We start from the raw sequence: 25,689 nt of genomic DNA, 5'->3' as shown, positions 1-25,689 counted from the left end.
CCAGGCTGGGGTGCAATGGCTATTCAGAGGCACGATCTCGGCTCACTGCAGCCCTGAACTCCCAGCCTCAAGCAATCCTCCCATTTCAGCCTCCCAAGTAGCTGGGACAATAGGTATATGTCTATGCACTTGACTTGATCTTTTTTTTTTTCTTTCTGAGATGAAGTCTCGCTCTGTGCCCCAGGCTGGAATGCAGTGGCATGATCTCGGCTCACTGCAACCTCTGCCTCCTGTCTCAGCCTCCTGAGTAGCTGGGATTACAGGTGTGTGCCACCATGCCCGGCTAATTTTTCTGTATTTCTGTAAAGATGGGGTTTCACCATATTGGCCAGGCTGGTCTCGAACTCCTGACCGTAAGTGGTCCACCTGCCTTGGCCTCCCAAAGTGCCAAGATTACAAGTGTGAGCCGCTGCATCCAGCCTGACTTGATCATTATTTAAAAGTTATTGGCTGGGTGCTGCGGCTCATGCCCGTAATCCTGGCACTTTGGAAGGCCAAGGCCGGCAGATCACCTGAGGTCAGGAGTTCAAGACCAGCCTGGCCAACATGGTAAAACCCCATCTCTACAAAAGTACATAGCTGGGTATGATGGCAAGTGCCTGTAATCCCAGCTAATTGGGAGGCTGAGGCAGGAGAATTGCTTGAACCCAGGAGGCAAAGTTTGCAGTGAGCCAAGACTGTGCCACTGCACTCCAGCCTGGGCAATGGAGCAATCCATCCCCCAAAAATAATAATGATAATGATGGCCAGACACAGTGGCTCATGCCTGTAATCCCAGCACCTTGGAAGGCTGAAACAGGTGGACCGCTTGACTCCACAAGTTCAGGACCAGCCTGGGCAACATGGCAAAACCCTATCTCTACAAAAATACAAAAAGGGAGTGCAATAGCATATCCGCTCACTTGGGAGGCTGAGGCAGGAGAATCACTTAAGTCCAGGAGACGCAGAGACTGCAATGAACTAAGATCAGCTGACTGCACACCAGCCTGTGTGACAGAGTGAGACACTGTCTCAAAAAAGAAAATTATTAATGATACATTTTACATTTTTTTATTCCTCCTAAGTCTTTAAAATCCAGAATGCATTTTATATTTACAGCACCTCTCAATTCATACTAGCCACATTTCATGTACTGAATAGCCACCAGCAGCTATTATACTAGACAGGGAAAGAATAGACCACATACGAACATTTATTTTACATGACTATAGCTTCATAATAACGCTTACTATCTCACAGAGAAGGGCTTCCTAGCCGCTTGTTCTCCAAAGGTTATTCCTTGTCCTTTACAATATCAAATGAATCAGAATGAGCTTGTCAATTACATGAAAAATTCTATTAGGGTTTTTATTGGACCTCTACTAAATTAATATACTGGAGAGTGAATATCTTTATAATCATGAATTTTTTTTTTTTTTGAGACACAGTCTCACTCTCTCACACACACTGGAGTGTAATGGTGTGATCTCAGCTCACTGCAACCTCTGCCTCTGGGTTCAAGCAATTCTCCCGCCTCAGCTTCCCAAGTAGGTAGGATTACAGGTGCCTACCTCCACACCCAGCTAATTTTTGTATTTTTAATAGAGACGAGGTTTCGCCATGTTGGCCAGGCTGGTCTCGAACTCCTGACCTCAGGTGATCTGCCGGCCTTGGCCTTCCAAAGTGCCAGGATTACAGGCATGAGCCGCCATGCCAGACCTGAATTTTTTTTTTTTTTTTTTGAGACAAAGTCTCAGTCTGTTGCGCAGGCTAGAGTGCAGTGGCACAGTCTTGGCTCACTGCAACCTCTGTTTCCCAGGTTCAAGCAATTCTCATGCCTCAGTCTCCCAAGTAGCCGGACTATAGATGCATGCCACAACACCGGCTAATTTTTTGTGTGTATTTTTTGGTAAAGAGGGGGTTTCACCATGTTCGCCAGGCGTCTTCAACTCCTGGCTTCAAGTGATCCTCCCACCTTGGCCTCCCAAAGTGCTGAAATTACAGGTGTGAGCCACTGCACTCAGCCCTATCATTATGAATTTTATCATACACATACATGGTTTATCTTTCCATGAATGCTTTCTTCTATGTCCTCCAACTTTTCCATAAGGATCATATACAACTTTTATTAGACTATTTATATATTCTCTATAGACTTTGCTGCTATTGTGAATGGGGTTGCTAAAATTAGATTGCTTATTATAGGTAAGTTTCTAAAAGCAAAAGCCAAGTGGACTTACATCAGTCACGCTATAAGGATAAAATAAGAATCAGTATGGAACACACCTACCACTTCCATCAGAACTAGGACTTCTGAAGCCAGAGTGTACCCTTCCATGATTCATGACTGAAACGTCTGTGAACACCCAAATTACAAGTCAATGTTCAACTCACTTTAGGAAGTAAGCTGTCTGAAGGATGTTGCTGTCTGCAAACTGCTCCATGCTGCTAACTAATGTGAACCAGTGCTTTGCATGTTTTATGAAACATTCTACAGCCACTCCTCGTTGTCCCTGTTTGCTTCTCTGTGCCAATGAGCTCTCAGACAGGGTGCCTACAAAATGGGCATATAAAGGAGATCAGATTTCTTTTTTTTTTTTTTTTTCTGAGACAGAGTCTCACTCTGTCACCCAGGCTGAAGTACAGTGGCACCATGTCGGCTCACTGCAACCTCTGTCCCCTGGGTTCAAGTGATTCTCCTGCCTAAGCCTCTTGAGTAGCTGGGATTACAGGCGTGGGCCACTACACCCAGCTAATTTTGTATTTTTAGTAGAGATGGGGTTTCTCCATGTTGGTCAGGCTGGTCTTGAACTTCCGACCTCAGGTGATCTGCCCACCTTGGCCTCCCAGTTCTTGGATTACAGGAGTGAGCCACTGAACCCGGCCACTTTTTGTATTTTTAGAAGAGATGGGGTTTCACTGTGTTAGCCAGGATGGTCTCAAACTCATGACCTCGTGATATCCCTGCCTCAGCCTCCCAAAGTGCTGGGATTACAGGCGTGAGCCACCATGCCTGGCCAACTTATTGTCTTTATAAAAATGTATTCCATTTTTTCTTTTATTTTTGTTTACTTTTTTTTTTTTTTTTTTTTTTTTGAGACGGAGTTTCGCCCTTGTTACTCAGGCTGGAGAGCAATGGCGCGATCTCGGCTCACCACAACCTCCGCCTCCTGGGCTCAGGCAATTCTCCTGCCTCAGCCTCCTGAGTAGCTGGGATTACAGGCATGCGCCACCATGCCCAGCTAATTTTTTGCACTTTTAGTAGAGACGGGGTTTCACCATGTTGACCAGGATGGTCTCGATCTCTCGACCTCGTGATCCACCCGCCTCAGCCTCCCAAAGTGCTAGGATTACAGGCTTGAGCCACCGCGCCCGGCTATTTTTGTTTACTTTTGTAGAAATAAAGTCTCACTATGTTGCCCAGGGTGGTCTTGAACTCCTGGTTCAACAGGCATGTGCCACCACACTTGGCCTAAAATTTATTTTAAAAAGAAATCTTATTACTACATTAAATAGAAAAAGGGTATCACTTCCAATGAAGAGAAGATCATCTTAAAGTTGAAAATTATAAAGGTAATTAATGATATTTAAAACCTCATAATCCCAGCACTTTGGGAAGCCAAGGTGGGCAAATCCAGCCCGGCCAACATGGTAAAACCCTGTCTCTACTAAAAATACAAAAATTAGCCGGGCATGGTGGCTCATGCTTGCAATCTCAGCTACTCAGGAGGCTGAGGCAGGAGAATCGCTTGAACCCGGGAGGTGGAGGTTGCAGTGAACTGAGATTGTGCCACTGCATTCCAGTCTGGGTGACAAGAACGAAACTCGGTCTCAAAAAAAAAAAAAAATCTCATTAGATGCTAGGTTTGAGCCTCGGGCCTTCCTTCTTCATTAAAACAAGAAAATCAGCCACTATTTTAAAAAGTATAAGCAAATTTATCCTTGATACAATTAGATGAATGAAATATGAAACAGGAACTACTCTCTCACTATGAAACAGTGTTCCAGAATGCCTCCTTGGGAAAACACTATACATACATAACTGCATGATAAATTCAATTCCTTGGGACTAATGATAAAAAATAGCCACCATTTGGGAGAGTCCTTGTCCCGGGCACTGTGATAACTTCTACGCGGCCTCATCTTTGCTTACTTACTTTCATATATTTATGAGTTGGGGTCTCACTCTACTGACCAGGTTGGAGTACACTGATACAATCATAGCTCACTGCAGCCTCAAACGCCTGTCCTCAATCATTCCTCCCACCTTAGCCTCCTAAAGTGCTGCAGTTACAGGTATGAGCCACCTGGCCCAGCCTGAGTTCTTTGTTTCGTTTTGTTTTTATACAAACAGGTCTCCTATGTTGCCCAGGCTGGTCTCAAATTTCTGACCTCAAGTGATCCTCCTGCCCCGGCCTCCCAATGGGTTGAGATTACAAGCATGAGCCACTGTGCAGTCCTTATCCATTTTTTTTAAGACAGGGTCTCGCCCTACCACTCATACTGGAGTACACTGGTACAATCACAGCTCACTACAGCATTGAGCTCCCCGGCTGAAGTGATCCTCCTGCCTCAGCCTCCCAAGTAGTTGGGACTACAGGCATGAGCTACCCATGCCCCCTTAATTTTTTTATTCTTAGTAGAGATGGGGTCTCACTATGTCACTTAAGCAATCCTCCTGTCTCGGACTATCAAAGTGCTGAGATTACAGGCGTGAGCCACTGTGCCCAGCTAATTTTTTTTTTTTCAACAGAGATGAGGTCTCACTATGTTGTCCAACTGATTCTCCTGCCTCAGCCCCCCAAAGTGCTGGGATTATAAGTATGAGCCACCGCACCCAGCCGTCATCCTATTTTAATGCTCGCAATAACTCTAGACAAGTAAGTATCACCAGCCCGTGTCACAGATGAAGAAACTGAGATTCAACTGGCTGACTCAAGGTTAGACAGGAGCCATTCATTCATTCATTCATTCATTTAGCATAGATGGGGTCTCGCTATGTGGCCCAGGTTGGTCTCAAACTCCTGGCCTCAAGCGATCCTCCCACCTCGGCCTCTCACAGCACTGGGATTATAGCTATGAACCACCATGCCCAATCTAAGAGTCATACTTTATCTCCCCGGATGGAAAACTCCGTAAGACAGACAGCCACAGAGACCCAACACCTAACTCCCCAGGTCCAGCCAGAACTGTCTTGGCTGCAGGCGCCCTGGGTTCTGCATGAAAAAGGCCTGTGAGCTTCCGGTCAGTCCCCCTAGGGAGAAGAGACTAGCATAAAAATGGCTGCATATAATCTCTGCCTGGGCCCCAGGAGTGCCTCTGCAACCATTCAGGTATTTGTCATTAATTTCACTTATTCTTGGAGCCCAGATAATCTCCACCACAATGAGATAATGCAATTTTACCAGGACAGAGTCTCAAGAATAAAAAAAAACTCTAGTTTCTGACATAGTTGGTTCTACCTAGCACGTTGCAAAAGCAAAGACGCTCTGGACAAAAGCCATGTAAGAAACAGGATGCAATATGGTCAGAATCAAGCTGGGAAAAGACACTCCTTCTGCTTCAGAAAAGATGCTGGAGGAACACCAACACCTCCACCCCCAAGATGAGGTGACAAAGCCGGGCTTCCATGGAGGAACTAACAGGGGAGCTGGGAGGTGAGGATCAGAAAGAGAAGAAAACAGCAGGGGCCAGGTAATCTGAACACTTTGAGAGGCTGAGGCAGGTGGATCACCTGAGGTCAGGAGTTCGAGACCACACTGGCCAACGTGGTGAAACCCCAGCTCTACTAAAAATGCAAAAATTAGCCAGGTATGGTGGTAGGTGCCTATAGACCCAGCTACTCAGGAGGCTGAGGCAGAAGAATCACTTGAACCCAAGAGGTGGAGGTTGCAGTGAGCTGAGATGGTGCCACTGCACTCCAGACAGAACTAGACTTCGTCACAAAAAAAGAAAAAGAAGAAAACAGCAGGGAAGGAGGATGAGGTGGAGGATGGGGAAGTAATAAGACTCTAAGCAGAGGCCAGAAAAGGGCAGAACAGCCAGGGAAGGGAAGGCCACTGAATGCCACATCAAAACATGCAGATCGCATGCAAGAATGTGCACACACCAGGCTCTTAACAAGCACTGCTGTGCAGACAGAGCCTGCTGTCATCCAGCCCCAAGTCATCTGCTTTATCTTAGAACTGTCTTCTTGGTCATTAAAGACTGAACCCTCTGTCCAGGAGTAAAGATTCAAAGAGCTCTGTCTTTTCATCTATGCTGTCACATGAAAAAAAGAAAAAAAAAAAGACCTCTGTCCAACACTGTTCTCAACCTTTCAGTCCTAGCGTTAAAAATATGTAATATGCGGGCCGGGCGCGGTGGCTCAAGCCTGTAATCCCAGCACTTTGGGAGGCCGAGGCGGGTGGATCACGAGGTCGAAAGATCGAGACCATCCTGGTCAACATGGTGAAACCCCGTCTCTACTAAAAATACAAAAAAACTAGCTGGGCGTGGTGGCGCATGCCTGTAATCCCAGCTACTTAGGAGGCTGAGGCAGGAGAATTGCCTGAGCCCAGGAGGCAGAGGTTGCGGTGAGCCGAGATCACGCCATTGCACTCCAGCCTGGGTAACAAGAGCAAAACTCCGTCTCAAAAAAAAAAAATATATATGTAATATGCAAGTAGTAGTGGCTCACTCCCGTAATCCTAGCATTTTGGGAGGCCAAGGCGGGCAGATCACCTGAGGTCAGGAGTTCTAGACCAGCCTGGCCAAAAAGGCAAAAACCCATCCCTACAAAAAATAAAAAAATTGGTCAGGTGTGGTGGCACATGCCTGTAGTCCCAGCTACTCGGGATGCTGAAGCATGAGAATCACTTCAATGGAGGAGGTGGAGATTGCAGTGAACCAAGATGATGCCACTGCACTCCAGTCTAGGCAACAGAGGAAGACCCTGTTTCCCAAAAAAAAAAAAAAAAAAACCGGGCCCAGTAGCTCACACCTGTAATCCAACAATCTAGGAGGCTGAGGTGGGCAGATCACTTGAGATAAGGAGTTCAAGACCAGCCTGGCCAACATAGTGAAATTCATCTCTACTAAAAATACAAAAATTAGCCAGGCATGGGTGCCTGTAATTCCAGCTACTCGGGAGGCCGAGGCAGAAGAATCACTTGATTCTCCTGGGAGGCGGAGGTTGCAGCAACCAGGATCATGCCATTGCATTCCACCCTGTGCAACAGAGTGAGACTCCATCTCAAAAAATATATATATATATATGCCGGGCGCGGTGGCTCAAGCCTGTAATCCCAGCACTTTGGGAGGCCGAGGCGGGTGGATCACGAGGTCGAGAGATCGAGACCAACCTGGTCAACATGGTGAAACCCCGTCTCTACTAAAAATACAAAAAATTAGCTGGGCATGGTGGTGCGTGCCTATAATCCCAGCTACTCAGGAGGCTGAGGCAGGAGAATTGCCTAAACCCAGGAGGCGGAGGTTGCGGTGAGCCGAGATCGCGCCATTGCACTCCAGCCTGGGTAACAAGAGCGAAACTCCGTCTCAAAAAATAAAAAAATAAAAAAAAAAAAATAAAATAAAATAAAAATGTAATATGCCTGGTACAGTGGCTCACACCTGTAATCCCAGCACTTTGGGAGGCTGAGGCAGACAGATGATTGAGCCCCAGAGTTCAAGACCAGCCTGAGCAACAAAGTGAGACCCCATCTCTACAGGAAAATCAAAACATTAGCTGGGTATGGTAGTACACACCCGGCCAGGAGAGGCTAAGGCAGGAGGATCGCTTGAGTCCAGGAGGTCGAGGCTGCAATGAGTTATGATTGCACCACTGCACTCTAGCCTAGGCGACAGAGCAAATAAGACCCTGTCTCAAAAAATAAATAAATGTAATAATATCATATGATCTGATGCTTAATGCCAGAGTTGAGTTCTTATGTAAGGGTAAATGCTTAAAAAACAGTTTTACATCCTGTCAAGTTTACCTGCAAGAAATAGTTTGCTGGCTGGGCACACTGGCTCACACCTGTAATCCCAGCACTTTGGGAGGCTGAGGGAGGTGGATCACTTGAGGTCAGGAGTTTGAGACCAGCCTGGCCAACATGGTGAACTCTACTAAAAATACAATTTGCTGGGTGTGGTGGCCCATGCCTGTAATCCCAGCTACTTGGGAGGCTGAGGAACAAGAATCTCTTGAACCTGGGAGGCAGAGGTTGCAGTGAGCCGAGAACAGGCCACTGCACTCAGCCTAGACAATAGAGTGAGACCTTGTCTCAAAGGGAAAAAAAAAAAAAAAGAATTAGCTTGCTATTTTAAAATAACATGGAAAGAAAGAAAAAAATAATAACATGGAAAGATAAGTGAATCTTATAGAACTTCTTTAAAAATATTTCATTCCTGCCTGGGTTCAAATGAGGAGAAAATGTACAGAAAATCCAGTTGAGATAGCTGGAAATACCAAATACCCCTGAATGTGAGTTATCCGCAGTCATTCTACGAAGAGAAGAGCCATGCAAGGCCTCAAACTAGTATTTCAGGCGGCAGTGTGCACACTCGTGGTTTTGTGGTCTTCAACCGTCCTGCTAGCCCAGATAAGTCTGGGTGGTCAGGAACCATCTGGTGACAGTGTGCAGCCCAGCTCAGCAGAATGCAGCATGGAAAATTCAGCCTCCTTAGAGACGCACTCCCTGCTGAAATCTCACTGTGATGGCTGTTCCTACCCTTCCAGGGCTCTGACCAAACCCTGTGACCAGGAACACTTCCCAACGAGCAGTATTCTCCATTAGGTCTAATGTATGATTCAGAAGGAAAAGGCAAAAAACGAAAACTTTTTATTCATCTATTTTTCATACCAATGGATGCAATGTGGTGACGTAATGTATGCTGTTACAGTCACTTGTGTCCTTTCTGGCCTATAACATATATAGATCCTGTCCGTATTCTTCTCAAAGCTTCTCATCAAAGCACCCAGCCCTGCGCCTGGCTCCCTGCAGACATGGAGTAACCGCTCATCCACTTGAACAAAATGATAGTGAGGCATTAAGAGGAAGCCCAAGCTCCCAAGGAGAGGTCATCTCTCACAGGAGCTGGAACTCCACCGCCCACATCCAGGGTAGGTGAGAGGCTAGCCCCAGGTCATAGCCAAGCAGGCACAAAGGCAAAAAGTCCAAAACAATCAAAGTGCTCAGCACTAGCCAAACACGGTGACAGCTGGAATAAACAGGGTCAGAGAGAAGGCCCAGGACTGGAACCAGGGTGAGACTATGCAGGGAGCAGGAAAGCATGGAGGAGCACAACAGCCCCTTCGAACGCCACTGCATCACCCTGTTCCCGGACCACAGGGAGAACCACCTTGCACCCATCTCTGCACCAGCATCTTGGACGGATGAGCAGGAGCTCTAGGGCCACTTCTCAGTGTTCCTCAGATAATCAACCTCAGGACAAATCAAGTCTGGATCCTTCTGGACTGAATGAATCCTTTCTAGGCTTGGTATCTATCATGACATGGTCACATTCCTCTGCTCCTCTGTGAGAGGGTGGAGTCATTGGACACCAGCCTAATGCTGGCAAATGATAGACAGGAAGAGTCCCAGCAGAGCAGATGCCACAGACACCCTAACCAGGACACAGAAACATCACTAACAAAGACCTAGCGGCAGGTCTTCGTGAAGGAGACACAGTCCAACAGCCACGAGAGGCACAACGAAGACCCTAACCCCCTACCCTCTGCAGACACCTCTGCCTGCCCTCCCAGGGAAGCCGCTGGCCAAGATTATTTCAGGTAACCCGGCAAGGCTGGGTGTAAGCTGGGAATGTAAGTCTATCCAACGTCAAAGCCCCAGGTGCTTTCCTGTCCCTAGGGCTGGCCAGGAGAAGTCTCTGTTTCTGCACCATCCTGCATCCGCTTCCCCAAGGCCTCCAGGCTGTGCCTCCTGGATCTGCCCCCTGGATTTCACTCACACCTGTCCACCAGCAACACAACAAACTGATTTTTCCAATGCTGAGCTCTGCAGGATTCCTCAAAGGCTTCACCTCCACTCCCCACCAGATGAGCCCTCAACTTCTCTGCTAGGTGCTCAGGACTTGGCTTGTCTGACCTCTGGCCACCTCTGCAGCTTTGTCATGCTCTGCTGTCCCCAAAGCTATCCTTAAAGATGGGTTTCCCAGCTTTCCACCCATTTCATCCTGAAAACTACTATTCCCCTGGGAATGACCCTATGTAGTGTGTGGGTGGCTGAGACCCCCCACTCCCATACAATGGTCAAGGCCAGGAGTACCCAAGCCCTGGCAGCAAACACTCAGCCTACTGCTCACCCAGTTAAAGGACGGACCCCTGAGTGACAGCAGGTCCTGGGGCTCAGTGCTTCAGACCCTCAAGGCGCCTCAACACCAGGCCTGACGCCAGGGTGATCTTGAAACAATAAGAGCTACTGCTCAGCAAAACGTGGTGGCTCATGCATGTAACTCCAACACTTTAGAAGGCCAAGACAAGAGGATGGCTTGAGGCCTGGAGTTCAAGATCAGCCTGGGCAACCTAGCAAGACCCCATCTCTAAAAAAAAAAATAAAAAAATTAGTCCTGCATAGAGGCATGTGCCTGTAGTCCCAGCTACTGCAAAGGCTGAGGTGGGAGGATTGCTTGAGTCCAGGAGTTTGAGGCTACAGTGAGCTACGGTGGCAAGACTGCACTCCAGCCTGGCCAACAGAGCCAGACCCTGTTTCGAAAAGAAAAAAAAAAAAAAACAAAAACGAAAAAAAAAAATTTTTTTTTAAAAGAAAATCCACTGCTCTACTCTTCGGCCAGTACAAAGAGTGCATTATTTAATCAAAATAGGGGCCTCTCTCCACGAAACTCATCAACTTATAAAATCCCAGCTCTCTGCAGCCTCACAGTCCCTTCCAGCACTGCCAGGAGCCCTCGTTCCCTGCATGCTCTAATTCCTCAGTGAAGACCAGTCCCTTGCTCCTTCGCCCAGCACGGGCTGTGACTGTCCACGTCCCCTGAACCTCGAGGGGCGGCCAAGGGGGCGCCGCGTGGCTCGTGCGCTCCGGGGCAGTCCATTTTCAGCCAAAAGAGAGAACAGACTCAGAGTCCAGAACATCTCTCTGTAAGAGTTTTACTTTAGCCATCTTTACCTGGGGGGATGCAGAGACCCCGCCCCGAGAGAGGCCGGCAGACAGGGATTCCCCGCTTTGTGCCCTCAGCACCTCCGGAAACCACAACCGCCAGGCGCGCGGCTCGGACCCCCACCCGCCGTCTGCCCTCCACCAGTCCCTAGGCCTCCAGGAAACAGCGCGGCGACGGCCCCGCGCCCCGCCAAGTCTGAGCCGCCCGGACCCGGGACCCCGGCCCCACCCGCCAGTGTCGACGCAGCGGGGCTCACAGCACGCATTCTCCGTGCGGACCACTCCCTCTCCTCCAGACCCGAGGGGCGGAGTGTGCAGGGTGCGCCGGCTGCGGACGGGACACCCACCTGGGGGCGCTAGGGTTGGGGCACCGCCGGGCCACCTGGCGGACCCGGGAGCGGACTGCGGAGAGCAGGGAGCCCCTCCCCCCTCGCTCTCGGGGCCCTGCCCCGCAGCCGGGCCCCGAGACGCAGCCGTCCCACGCAAGGGGACAGGCGGGAGAAGGCCAGCGCGAGGACACTTACTTAAAAGGCTACATCGCTTCACTCCCAGCCCATCCCGGGCGGCAGCGTCACCTCCCAGGTCCGCGGCTGGGACCTCTTTGCCACCACCCTCACACGGCGATCTTGCCCTACAGCCCCCCTACTTACTTCGCCGTGGGGCGGAGCCGCGCCATGGCCGGCCCAATGAGCAACCGTTCTTTCCCAGAGTGACGTGTGCGCAGAGCAATCATTGAGTCCAGCCCAGCCGGAGGCGGGGCTCAGACGGCTCCCTGTGCTTCCTACTCCAGCTGGCCCCGCCCCGCGTCAGCAACTGCGCGTGCCCAGAAAAGGGAGGGGCGGAGCCGGGAGCTGGGCTGACACTAGGGGTGGGGTCCGCGCTCGGAAGCCGGGGCCAGCCAGAGCGCGATGCTGCGGAGGCATCCGACCCGGTCAGCGCCCAGCCCCTGGGATTGCCAGTCACTGCGCGCTTTGGGGCACGGAGGTGCCCAGTCCTGAGGGGCACCCCACGTCCTGTCGCTGACAGGATCCGGGAGTCAGTATCCCTGGGTTCTAGTCCCCTCATTGGCAAAAACTCCGCGGGAGCCTGGCTCCCTTTTTACCAGTTTCCCCATCCATGAAATAGGACAGGTTGGATCTCCAGAGCGCTAACATTCCAGAACTCGGATGGGGTGAAGAGGAGGGAGGGATGGGCGACCCACACGTGACCTCCCAGTGCGGAGCCCCGCCTACCCCTGATCCAGGGGCTGGCAGCTCTGGCCGGGGAGGCGGGGTGGGCGTGTCCTAGGAAACCCGACCCGGCCGCCCTTGGCAGCGCCTAAGGCGGAGCGCACTGCTCTGCCGCCTGCTCGCCCCGGGGTCGGTACCCGTAGAGGATGGGGACCGCACCCTCAGCTTCGCGAGGAGCCAACGTGGAGGCCAGGGCTGCGCAGAGACTCGGCGTGTGAGCGCCTGGGGAGGATGAACGAGGGGGCGGGGGACCGCTGACGGGGTTCCCTCTCCGTGCCCAGTCCGCTGAGGCGCTCGTCGAGGCTCCCGGGCGGGTTCCGTGGACGTTGGCAGCAGCGCCGAGCGAGTCACGGACCATGAGGAGCGTTCGGCCCGCGCGGCCCGAGGCCTGGACGGGGGCTGGCCGCGTCCTGCCGCGCTGAGGGGGAGGCCAACAGGGGCGCGGGCGGCCGGTCCCCGCCAGAGCGCGCCGCGATGGCGAGGGAGGAGTGCAAGGCGCTGCTGGACGGGCTCAACAAGACGACCGCGTGCTACCACCACCTGGTGCTGACCGTCGGCGGCTCGGCGGACTCGCAGAACCTGCGGCAGGAGCTGCAAAAGACGCGCCAGAAAGCGCAGGAGCTGGCAGTGGCCACCTGCTCCCGGCTGACTGCCGTGCTCCGCGACCGGAGCCTGGCCGCCGACGAGCGCGCGGAGTTCGAGCGGCTCTGGGTGGCCTTCTCGGGCTGCCTGGACCTGCTGGAAGCGGACATGCGACGCGCGCTGGACCTGGGCGCCGCGTTCCCGCTGCACGCACCGCGGCGGCCGCTGGTGTGCACGGGCGTGGCGGGCGCCTCCTCCGGCGTGGCGGCGCGCGCGCTGAGCACCCGCAGCCTGCGGCTCGAGGCGGAGGGCGACTTCGACGTCGCGGACCTGCGCGAGCTGGAGCGCGAGGTCCTTCAGGTGGGCGAGATGATCGACAACATGGAGATGAAAGTCAACGTGCCCCGCTGGACCGTGCAAGCCCGGCAGGCGCCTGGCGCCGAGCTCCTGTCCACGGTCGGCGCCGGCCCCTCCTCGGTTGTGTCGGTGGAGGAGCGCCAAGGGGGCTTCGACCCCAGGAAGGCCCTGGCCGCCATCCTTTTCGCCGCCGTGCTGCTGGCGGCTGTGGCCCTAGCCGTGTGCGTGGCGAAGCTGAGCTGACGGACACCCGACGGCCGCCTGCCCACCCACCCGATCCCTCCCCGGAGACAAGACTCGGGATGGGTGTGGGGTCTGGCCTGGTCAAGGGGAGCGGTCCTAAAACCCCGTGTGTGTATGGGGACGCGCGTTTCCAGCGCACTTCTGCCTGGACAGGACACGGTTTCCTCTTTCTGGCCGTGGAGGAGTTAACTTTGCGCGGGCGATCAGGGCATTACCGCTAATGTCTGCAGGAGCTTTATTCCCTATTAATAGAAAACCGTCACAGTGTCCTCAGATCCCTCTGAGTTAATGAGTTAACACGTGTGCTGTTGGGGCGTCTTTACAGGGAGTCCTGTAAACCCCCACTCCTGCCGGTGTCGCCCCCTCTCCGCGTGGGACAGTTTGAAAAGTGGGATGGGGTGGAGTGAAGCTTGCAGAGGGGTGCTGTTTGGCTCTATGTCGTTAGTTGGTCTGTTTCTCGGACAAGAAACAAATTGCAATCAGATGTCAGCAGTTTTTATTACCTTCATCTTTCGGGGCCTAAATTTAGGAGAGTGTGCCCAGAGCAGTTCATACAAAGGGCTTTCTCTAAGGCTCGCCAGCGCTTCCTGGCAGAGTTTATCCATTCTTCCCCAAGAACAGCTAGAAGAGATTTGAGGTCGTGACCTCCCACTGCCACCCAGGGGCTGGCCCTATTTAGGAAACCAAAAAGGGTGGATTGAACCCACTCTCATGGACTTGGACACAGTGCGCACACTTAACCTGCAGAAAAGGGCTCTCCCCAGCCATCCAGAGATGGGGGTAAGAGGAAGAGCCGAGGCTTGGGATAGGGCCACCTGCTGTTTAAACTGGCACTTTCTCCTTCTCTGGGTTTTTTTTCGTGTGTGGTTTTTTTTTGTTTTTTTTTGTTTTTTTTTTTCCAGAAATAGACCAGAGTGTTTGATCCTCCTTTGCGGGAGGGCTGGGAATCCTCTTTAGAGCACTTAATCCTATTTATCCCCTGGAATGTGCGTGCTGGCCAGTAGGAGGGCTGGCTTTGTCAGCTCCCTGACCCCCACGATGCCTGCCCCTCCAGGGTAATGTAGCATTACTGGCCCACAGAGGTTTTGAGCCAATCAGCTCTGAGATTGGGTTAGAATGTAACAGCTTTAACTTGGAATTTAAGAAGCTTTTAAAGAAGCTTTTAAAAAGTAATAATCCTCTGAAAGAAAAATGACGTCACCACAGCGACAATGAAAGCTGTTTTTTTAATAAAGAACACTGGGCCAAGAACTTATACCTGCCAATGAGTCAAACATAGCATTTTTACATAGATACTTAGATTACTAAATATACATTGCATCTATTTTTGAAGTTGATTATACATATTTTTTTTTTCTTTTTGGAGACAGGGTCTCCCCTCTGTCACCCAGGCTGGAGTACAGTGGTGTGATTGTGGCTCACTGCAGCCTCCAAATCTGGGGATCAAGCTGTCCTCCTACCTCAGCCTCCTGAGTAGCTGGAATTACAGGTGTGTGCCACCACACCTGGCTAATGTTTTTTTAAGGCAGTTTATTTATTTATTTATTTTTATTTTTCTTTAGAGACAAGATACTGCTGTGTCACACAGGCTGGAGGGCACTGGCACAATCCCAGGAATTCACACCCCAGCCTTGAATTCCTTGGCTCAAGCTATCCTTCCACTCAGCCTCCCAAGTAGCTGGGACTAACAGGGTGCACCACTGCACTCAACTAATTTTTTGTAGAGACAAGATGTGACTATGTTGCCCAGGCTGGTCCTGGCCTCAAGCAGTTCTCCCACCTTGGCCTCCCAAAGTACTGGGATTATAGGCATGAGCCACCATGCTCAGTCTAAAAGCAATATTCTTTATTTTTTCTATAATTTCACTTCAAAATAAAATATATATTCTTGAGTAACATAAAATACTGGAACTACAGGTGTAAATGACAGAATGTTAAGTGGCCCCTAATTCTTTTGATCAACAAGTAAGAAAATGTTTGGTCCTTGGTCCCAGGATGACATCTGCCTGAGCAGTGCTGCCAACTCCCACCTGTGGTCCAGAGAGAGCTCTGGAGCTCTGTTCCACTCTTGGGGAAGTCAGGCTGTGAAAACGGATGCATTTAACTTTCTTTCTTTCTTTCTTTCTTTTTTTTTTCCCCCTTTTTTTGAGATGGAGTTTCACTCTTGTTGCCCAGGCTGGATGGAGTGCAATGGTGCCATCTCAGCTCACTGTAACCTCTGCCTTTAGGGTTCAAGCAATTCTCTTGCCTCAGCCTTCCGAGTAGCTAGGATTACAGGCATCTGTCACCACATCTAGCTAATTTTTGTAATTTTAGTAGAGATGGGGGTTTCACCACATTGACCAGGTTGGTCTCAAACTCCTGACCTCAGGTGGTCAGCTCACCTTGGCCTCCCAAAGTGCTGGGATTACAGGAGTGAGCCACTGCGCCAGGCCACATTTAACTTTCTAAAGGTAATTTGCAATAAATTTCAGAGACTTTGGCTGAAAACTGACAAGGATTTTTTTTTTTTAATTCCTTTTTACTGCAGAAGTGAAAATGGGGACCAGGGGAAAGGAACTGCCATCTTTCATAAGGGCAGCTTGGAGGACCAAGGGACAGAAGTGGATACCAGAAGGGGTGTTCTCAGGGCACCCAGACTTAAAAGAGTCGCTCCACCACCAACCCCCCACTTCTCAGAAGGACTAAAGATTCCAGTAGCTCAGATAGGGCAAATGTAGGATCTGTGTTTGTGTCTGTGATCATGCTTCTAAAAGACCTACAAGGTCTTAGGCTGAGGAAACGTTTTGCAATTATATATATATATATAAAGAGAGAGAGAGACTGGGTCTCTCTCTGTTGCTCAGGCTAGAGTACAGTGGCGCAATCATAGCTTACTGAAGCCTGAAACTCTTGGGCTTCAGAGATCCTCCTGTCTCATTCTCCTGTCTGGGACTACAGGTGTGCACCATCACAACCAGCTAATTCTTTAAATATTTTTATTTTTTAGTATTTGTGGAGATGGAGCCTTCACTGTGTTGCCTAGGCTGGTCTCAAACTGCTGGGCTCAAGGATTCTCCCACATCAGCTTCCCAAGAATCTGAGATTTATAGGTGTGAACCACCATGCTTAGCTGACGATTACTAATACCAAGAACTCCTGCTTCATCCAGTCTGGGTGAATCTGAATAGGGGTCACTTCTAATTCTTTTGCACCTGGTTGCCCAGAGTGCCTTTGGAGGTGACATAGAACGTTTTGAAGCCCCTCCTCCCACACCTGGAGTCTCTTGCTACCTTCCCCAGTGTCTCATCTCTCTCTGGCAAAAGAAGGCTGGGACATTTCATAACCCTGTGTTGGAAAATATACCTAGGCCGGCACAGTGGCTCAAGCCTGTAATCTCAGCACTTTGGGAGGCTGAGACAGGTAGATTACCTGTGGCCAGGAGTTTGAGATCACTGTGGCCAACATATTGAAACCTTATCTCTACTAAAAAATACAAAAATTAGCTGGGAATGGTGGCACACACCTGTAGTCCTAGCTACTCAGGAGGTTGAGGCAGGAGAATCACTTGAATGCAGGAGGTAGAGGTTGCAATGAGCAATGTTGTGTCACTGCACTCCAGCCTGGGCAATGGAGCAAGACTCCGTCTCAAAAAAATAATAATAAAATAAAATAAAATAAAATGTACCTAAAACCGGAGTCCTAAAGGTATTCTCCTGTTTCTAACACTGGAAACCTTTGTTCTTATCAAGGTATTTTGAATTTTTTTTTTTTTTTTTTTTGAAACGGGGTTTCACCATGTTGGCCAGGTTGGTCTCAAACTACTGACCTCAGGTGATCTGCCCACCTCGGGCCTCCCAATGTAAGTGCTGGGATTACAAGCATGAGCCACTGCACCCAGCCAGGCTCATGAATTTTTTTAAAAAATGGTTTAGTAGAACCTACTGTTGAAATTAACACATGAGATGCTGTGTGTTCCACTGAGAGCAGTGGGACAAACAAGGTTTTTCTTTTTCTTTTGTTTGTTTGGTTTTTTTTTTTTTTTTTTTTTTTTTTTGAGACGGTCTGAATCTGTCACCCATGCTGGAGTGCAGTGGTGCAATGGTAGCTCATTGCAACTTCAAACACCTGGGCTCAAGTGATCCTCCTGCCTCAGTCTCCTGAATGGCTGAGACTACAGGCTTGCACCACCATGCCTGGCATGGATAAAAAAGTTTTTGTTGTTGTTATTCTTTCCACCCACTTGGTGTATCTTTGGACATTTAGTTGTATATGGATCAGACGTGTACATGATTCTGAAGGTCTGCTCACTGAAATTAGTGATAAAATGTTGCAAAAAAAAAAAAAAAAAAACACCTGAATTACGATAAATATGCTCACCCTGTGGACCTATGAACGGCAAACAGCTCTTTGAGTTTGAAAATTTTAAGCGTTAGGAGTATTGGGTATTATTTGGAGTTATGACATTGCCTAATAGAACTTCTGCTAGACAACAAGCAAAATCACTCTCTGCCTTGTGCAATAGACTGCTCTCTAACTAGTACCTCTGCTCGCATTTCTATATATCATGCAAGAGATTGCTTTTTAATAGAAGCCTGATTAAATTGAAATGTTTGATGCATATGTCATTAATTTTCTGTGAACATTTAGTATGATGTTAAACCATGATACAAGTGTAGAAAAAAAAAGAAAAATTCAAACTGTTAACTGACACTGAAAAGACAAAAACTTGGAATGTCAAGGCTTTTATCATGGAAACCTTGATTTCAGAAGAATGTGATCTGGACTTTTGTTATTAGTAAAAATAATATTTGTAGGAGAAAAAAATGCCTGGCAAATTATTTTTATGTGTTCTAAGAACATATGTTTTTTTGCTTTTTTCTTTCTTTTTTTTTTTTTTTTTTTTTTTTTTGAGACAAGGTCTGGCTCTATCACCCAGGCTGGAGTACAGTGGTATAACCTTGGGTCACTGCAGCATCACCTCCTGGGCTTAAGCTATCCTCCCGCCTCAGCCTCCCAAGTAACTGGAATTACAGGCACCCAGCTAATTTTTTTTTTTTTTTTTTTTTTTTTTTTTTGTAGAGACATGGTTTTACCATGTTGCCCAGGCTTGTCTTGAGCTCCCAAACTCAAGCAATCCAATCACCTCAGCCTCCCAAAGTGCTGGGTTAACCAGCATGAGCCACCACACCCAGCAGCTTTTTTTTTTTTTTTTCTTTTAAACACAGGGTTTCTCTCTGTCACCCAGGCTGGAATACAGTGGCAAAATCGTGACTCAGTGCAGACTTGAATTCCTGGGCTCCAGTGATTCTCCCACTTTAGTCTCCTGAGTAGTTGGGACTACAGGTGCATGCCACCACACCCAGCTAATTTATTCATTTATTTTTATTTGTGTAGATACGGGGTTTCCCTATGTTGCCCAGGCTGGTCTTGGACTCCTGGGTTCAAGTGATCCTCCCAGTTCTGTCTCCCAAAGAGCTGGGATTACAGGCATGAGCCACTGTGCCCAAGCTAAGAATGTAGGCTTTTAAGTCCCACAAGGAAAAAATATTTTTGGTAAATAAAATTAGAGCGTAAATGTCATGATTTACCTAAGGTTTACAGTAAGCAACGAAAAGATGTGTGATATTGAATGACCACAAAGTAGTTTTGATTAAAGACAGTTCTAGTTTGCATGGGACTTTGACAATGCTGCATTTTACTTTACTTTTTAATGTGCACACTGGTACATGTGTAACTACTCTACTCCTTTTTAAAATGTACGTCTCTGTTCTGGAATGAATACTTTTTAAGGGTGCAAGCCCCAGGGCGTGAAATGAATGCGGTAGAACTGGCCTCTACATTTCTTTCTGGTGTGTTTCCTCCTGCAAGACCCGGCCAGCTGCGATAGGCGGAGGACACTGCCTCTCTCTCCAAGTACCTCAATAAGTCGTTGACCTACTTGTGCCTCACGTCTCTCATTTGCAAAATGAGAGTCCTAACTGATTAACTCAAAGACTCCCCCTTCTAGAGCTTAAAACATTGAACAGAATGCAGTTAAACAAGAAAGGGCTGTTTGTTGGTTTTGTTTTGTCTTTTTTGGTGTAGTTGCTTGGTTTTTGTGTTATAATGGAATGGAATCATATCATGTTCTGGTTATTGTCTGATATTAGTTTCAAAACTAATAAAAAATACTTTAAAACTTCATATTAATTTTCAAAATCAGAATTAACTAAGCGTATTGTGATTTTAGTGCACATCAGAATTAGTGAATGGGCTTAAAAGCAAATGTGTGGGCCAGGCGCAGTGGCTCACGTACGTAAACCCAGCACTTTGGGAGGCCAAGGTGGGCGGATCACCTGTGGCTGGGAGTTCGAGACCAGCCTCACCAACAAACAGGGAGAAACCCCATCTCTACTAAAAATACAAAATCATCTGGGTGTGGTGGCGCATGCCTGTAATCTCAGCTACTCAGGAGGCTGAGGCAAGAGAGTCGCTTGAACCCAGGAGGTAGGGGTTGCGGTGAGCTGAGATAGTGCACTCCAGCCTGGACAATAAGAGCGAAAGTGTCTCAAAAAAAAAAAGAAAAAAAAAAGCAAATGTGTGTAAATGCTACTTATTGGTAGTATTTAAATTAGATTAGGAATTTAAATTCAGGCTCTAAGTCAGAGTCTAAGAAAGCCCACTAATTATTAAACAGTCTGTTTTACCCAGCAATCCAGGCCACCTGAACATCCGGCTTCTGGGAAACAGTAGATAGGCAGCTCTGTCATTTGTCTTGGAGGCTGGGAGAATCATATCCCATAAGTAACTCGGTAGCCTCAGAACTGCATGAGCTACTTTAATGGTAGAAAACACAAGCATAGCCTAGCTTGACTGTGTATGCGGCATCGGCTCTAAGGTAGAATTCAGGACTTTCTGTCTACTCTTTGATTTTGTTTTGCTTTTAGGAATTTTTTTATTTTGTTTTCTTCATTCATTCAGTCATTCATCTTCAGAGACATGGTCTCGCTCTGTTGCCCAGGATGGAATGAAGTGGTGTGGTCACAGCTCACTGCAGTGTCAAAATCCCAGGCTCAAGCGATCCTCCTGCCTCAGCCTTCCCAGTAGCTACCATGTGTGGCTTTGTGTACTTTTTGAATGATGTCCCAAACTAGAATGTCTATTAATTTAAAAATTAAGGATAATAGGCCATAAATAAAAGTAATAGTGGGAAAAGTCACCTCCAATGATTCAGAGATCAACTTGTGATTAAAAAAAAAAAAAAAAAGAGGCTGGGCTCGGTGGCTCAAGCCTGTAATCCCAGCACTTTGGGAGGCTGAGGCGGGTGGATCACGAGGTCAAGAGATCGAGACCAACCTGGTCAACATGGTGAAACCCCGTCTCAACTAAAAATACAAAACATTATCTGGGCATGGTGGCACGTGCCTATAATCCCAGCTACTCAGGAGGCTGAGGCAGGAGAATTGCTTGAACCCAGGAGGCAGAGGTTGTGGTGAGCCGAGATCGCGCCATTGCACTCCAGCCTGGGTAACAACAGTGAAACTCCGTCTCAAAAAAAAAAAAAAAAAAAAAGAAAGAATAGGAAAAAAATGAAATAAAATAAAAATGGAAACAGGGCCTTGCTATGTAGCCCAGGCTGGTCTCGAACTCCTGGCCTCAAGTTATCCTCCCACCTTGACCTCTCAAAGTGCTGGGATTACGGGTACCAGCCACTGTGCCCAGCCTCAACTTGTGATTTTTTTTTTTTAATATTCTTTTTTTTTTTTGAGATGGAGTTTTGCTCTTGCTGCCCAGGCTGCAGTACAATGGGACAATCTTGGTTCACTACAACCTCTGCCTAGGCAGTTTAAGCAATTCTCCTGCCTCAGCTTCCCAAGTAGCTGGGATTACAGGCACCCACCACCATGCCCTGCTACTTTTTGTATTTTTAGTAGAGACAGGGTTTCACCATGTTGGCCAGGCTGATCTCAAACTCCTGACCTCAGGTGATCCACCCGCCTCAGCCTTCCAAAGTGCTGGGATTACAGGCGTGAGCCACTGCACCTGGCCTTTTTAAAAAAATGTATATTCTTTTTTTTTTTTTTTTTCTTTTGAGACGGAGTTTCACTCTTGTTACCCAGGCTGGAGTGCAATGGCGTGATCTCGGCTCACTGCAACCTCAGCCTCCTGGGTTCAGGCAATTCTCCTGCCTCAGCCTCCTGAGTAGCTGGGATTACAGGTGCGCGCCACCATGCCCAGCTAATTTTTTGCATTTTTAGTAGAGACGGGGTTTCACCATGTTGACCAGGATGGTCTCGATCTCTTGACCTCGTGATCCACCCGCCTCGGCCTCCCAAAGTGCTGGGATTACAGGCGCGAGCCACCGTGCCCAGCCAACAAATGTATATTCTTAATTTGGGGGCTGGGTGCAGTGGCTCAGCACTTTGGGAGGCCGAGGTGAGTGGATCATGAGGTCAGAAGTTCAAGACCATCCTGGTCAACATGTTGAAATCCGCCTCTACTAAAAATACAAAAATTAGCTGGGTGTGGTGGCGTGTGCCTGTAATCCCAGCTACTCGAGAGGCTGAGGCACGAGAATTGCTTGAACCCAGGAGGTGGAAGTTGCAGTGAGCCAAGGTCGTGCCACTGAGCAAGATTCTGTCTGTCTGTCTGTCTGTCTGACTGCCTGTCTGTCTGTCTGTCTGTCTCTCTCTCTCTATACACACACACACACACACACACACACACATATTCTTAATTTTTGAAATTTGAATGGGAGTGATCATCCTGATCAGTGTATCTACCCTTCACAGATTTTGTTATTTAAGATGTTCAGTATTGTAAATCTCCAAGTGCTTTTCTGCAATGTGATTTTTTTTTTTTTTTTTTTTTTTTTTTTGAGACAGTCTCACTCCCGTTGCCCACACTGAAGTGCAGTGGCCCAATCACGCCTTACTCCAGCCTCTACTTCCTGGGCTTAGGTGATCCTCCTACCTCAGTCTCCTGAGTAGCTGGGACTACACATGCGTGCTACCATGCCCAGCTAATTTTTGTCTTTTTAGCAGAGACAGGATCTTACTAAGTTGCCTAGGCTGTTCTCAAACTCCTGGGCTCAAGCAATCCGCCTGCTTCAGCCTCTGAAAGTGCTGGGTGGCAGATGTGAGCTACCCTGCCCCATTCACAATATGATTTTACTCAGATTTTTAATGCGGGATGCAATCCTAGAAGATAGGTCTCCATAGGAAGTATCTTTGGCTATGGTCAAGACAGATCAAAGTGAAATTTCAAATATTGCTTCTTCTGGCTGTTAGGAAATGAACAAAGATTATGTTGCAGTCCTCTCTCCACAAGGACAAGATGAACATCTGGAAAGACATTTTTCTCATTTACTTATTTTTCATCTCATCCATAGAAGATTCTGGGTGTTTTTATCTCAGTACCATGAGAATTTTGGGCATACTTGTTCTTTGGTATTTAAGTTGAGAATTTTTCTTTTTTTGAGGCAGAGTCTTGCTCTGTTGTCTAGGCTGGAGTGTGGTGGCAGAATCTTAGCTCACTGCAACCTCCACCTCCCGGGTTCAAGCGATTCCCATGCCTCAGCCTCCGGAGTAGCTGGGATGTCAGGTGCATGCCACCATGCCCGGCTACTTTTTGTATTTGCTGGAGATGAGGTTTCACTATGTTGGCCAGGCTGGTCTCAAACTTCTGACCTCAAGTGATCCACCTGCCTTGTTCTCCCAAAGTGCTGGGATTACAGGTGTGAGCCACTGTGCTTGCCTGAGAATTTTAAAACTTTAAGGCTAATAAGACCAATGGAAATATGCCAAATAAGAGCTCCTGTTGTCAAAAGGATATAAAGCGTAATTTGGTTGGGTGCAGTGGCTCACACTTGTAATCCCAGCAATTTGGGAGGCTGAAGTGGGTCGATCACTTGAGATCAGAAGTTCGAGACCAGCCTGGCCAACATGGTGAAATTCCATCTCTACTAAAAATACCAAAATTAGCCGTGCATGGTAGTGGGCATTTGTAATCCCAGCTACTTGGGAGGCTGAGGCAGGAGAATTGCTTGATCCTGGGAGGCAGAGGTTGCAGTAGGCCGAGATTGGGCCATTGCACTCCAGCCTGGATGTTGCAGCGAGATGCTGTCTCAAATTTAAAAAAAAAAAAAAAAGCCGGGCGCGGTGGCTCAAGCCTGTAATCCCACCACTTTGGGAGGCCGAGGCGGGTGGATCACGAGGTCAAGAGATCGAGACCATCCTGGTCAACATGGTGAAACCCCGTCTCTACTAAAAATACAAAAAAAAATTAGCTGGGCAGGGTGGCGCATGCCTGTAATCCCAGCTACTCAGGAGGCTGAGGCAGGAGAATTACCTGAACCCAGGAGGCGGAGGTTGCGGTGAGCCAAGATCGCGCCATTGCACTCCAGCCTGGGTAACAAGAGCGAAACTCTGTCTCAAAAAAAAAAAAAAAAAAAAAAAAAGCCTGGGCATGGTGGCTCATGCCTGTAATCCAAGCACTTTGGAGGCCAAGGTGGGCGGATTACCTGAGGTTGGGAGTTCAAGACCAGCCTGACCAACACGGTGAAACCCCGTCTTTAAAAAAAAAGAAAGAAAAAGAAAGAAAAAGAATTTTTCAACAGAGACTTCACCAACTGGGTGTCCTATCATTCAATTCTGACACTCTCTACTGGATACTGTCTATAAAGACCCCACAGGTGAAAGGCCCACAAGGCAGCACCCTGCCATACACATACACTTCAGACACCAATTAAAGAAGTGTGACCTGGGGCCGGGTGTGATGGCTCACACCTGTAATCCCAGCACTTTGGGAGGCCTAGGCAGGCGGATCACAAGGTCAGGAGTTCAAGAGCAGCCTGGCCTTTATGGTGAAACCCCATCTCTACTAAAAATACAAAAAAATTAGCTGGGTGTGGTGGTGCTTGCCTGTAACCTCAGCTACTCGGGAGGCTGAGGCAGGAGAATCACTTGAACTCGGGAGGTGGAGGTTGCAGTGAGCCAAGATTGTACCATGGCACTCCAGCCTGGGACAGAGAGAAACTCTGTCAAAAAAAAAAAAAAAAAAAAAAAAATGTGACCTGGGCTTCTCATTCATGGGACATAAGTTGGAGTTCCCATGACCCCCGTTGTTGGGTTTCATCATTTGCTAGGATGGCTCACACAACTTGGGGTAATACTTGTTACATGAAATTTATAGGAGACCTTTAGTTCGAACTGAGCTCCTGCATCAGGCCCAACAGACCAACCCAAAATGGAGTCAATCATGCTAGAAGTTCCATGTCACCATGCTGAAACTAACTTTTTATCTGACTTTCCCAGGAATCAGGTGAGAGATGATAGCCAAATCCCCAAAGCCATTTTCTTTTTTTGTTTTTTTAAATGAGATGGAGTCTGGATATGTTTCCCAAGCTGGTCTTGAATTCCCGGGCTCAAGAGATCCTCCCACCTTAGCCTCCTGAGTAGGTGGGGCTACAGGTGCGTACCAAGCCATACCTACCGAGACAGTTTCAACGTGTGCGTGATAAGGAAGTCCCCTCTGCTTTCGCCTTTCAAAGAAAGTAACTTTGAAACAACCAGTCTGCCTTTTGTTTTCTGTTTGTCTGTAAAACCGAGCTCCATGCCAGGTGCAGTGGCTCACACCTGTAATCCCAGCACTTTGGGTGGCCAAGGCGGGAGGACTGCTGAGCTCAGGAGTTCGAGACCAGCCTGGCCAACACGGTGAAACCCCACTACTAAAATTAAAAAAAAAAAAAATTTGGCCGGGCACGGTGGCTCAAGCCTGTAATCCCAGCACTTTGGGAGGCCGAGGCGGGTGGATCACGAGGTCAAGAGATCAAGACCATCCTGGTCAGCAAGGTGAAACCCCATTTCTACTAAAAATACAAAAAGTTAGCTGGGCATGGTGGTGCGTGCCTGTAATCCCAGCTACTCAGGAGGCTGAGGCAGGAGAATTGCCTGAACCCAGGAGGCGGAGGGTGCGGTTAGCCGAGATCGGGCCATTGCACTCCAGCCTGGGTAACAAGAGCGAAACTCCATCGCAAAAAAAAAAAAAAAAATTTAGCTGGGTGTGGCGGTGTGTGCCTGTAGTCCCAGCTACTCGGGGGGAAGCTGAGGCAGGACAATCACTTGAACCAGGGAGGTAGAGGTTGCAGTGAGCCGAGATCATGCCACTGCACTTCAGCCTGGGCAACAGAGTGAGACTCTGTCTCTAAAAAAAAAAAAAAA

At 48.5% G+C, this 25,689-nt stretch overlaps 2 protein-coding genes across 6 annotated transcripts in view; one reads left to right on the top strand and one right to left on the bottom strand.

Annotated features, from left to right (window-relative positions):
* The window catches only part of ANKRD27 (ankyrin repeat domain 27), a 75,416-nt gene extending 63,667 nt beyond the window's left edge, over window positions 1-11,749 (bottom strand). For all 5 annotated transcript variants that reach the window (XM_039466420.2, XM_039466422.2, XM_039466421.2 and 2 more), the window contains exon 1: window positions 11,621-11,749. The gene's annotated coding sequence lies outside the window, so the exon portion shown is untranslated. The remainder of the gene's footprint in view (window positions 1-11,620) is intronic.
* Window positions 11,750-12,593: 844 nt separating this feature from the next.
* RGS9BP (regulator of G protein signaling 9 binding protein) lies at window positions 12,594-13,989 on the top strand. Its single transcript, XM_003937460.4, has one exon. It carries the CDS (start codon window positions 12,800-12,802, stop codon window positions 13,505-13,507), a length of 708 nt encoding a protein of 235 aa, XP_003937509.3. The 5' UTR covers window positions 12,594-12,799; the 3' UTR covers window positions 13,508-13,989.
* Window positions 13,990-25,689: the final 11,700 nt, after the last annotated feature.

This window comes from Saimiri boliviensis, chromosome 14 (genome assembly GCF_048565385.1).
Source record: "Saimiri boliviensis isolate mSaiBol1 chromosome 14, mSaiBol1.pri, whole genome shotgun sequence".
NCBI lineage: Eukaryota > Metazoa > Chordata > Mammalia > Primates > Cebidae > Saimiri > Saimiri boliviensis.
Note: the sequence above shows the minus strand (reverse complement) of the source record. Positions and strands in the feature narration are given on the sequence as shown.

Coding starts and splice junctions, on each gene's coding strand:
- RGS9BP (XM_003937460.4), top strand. CDS start 12,800: ATGGCGAGGGAGGAGTGCAAGGCGCTGCTGGACGGGCTCAACAAGACG.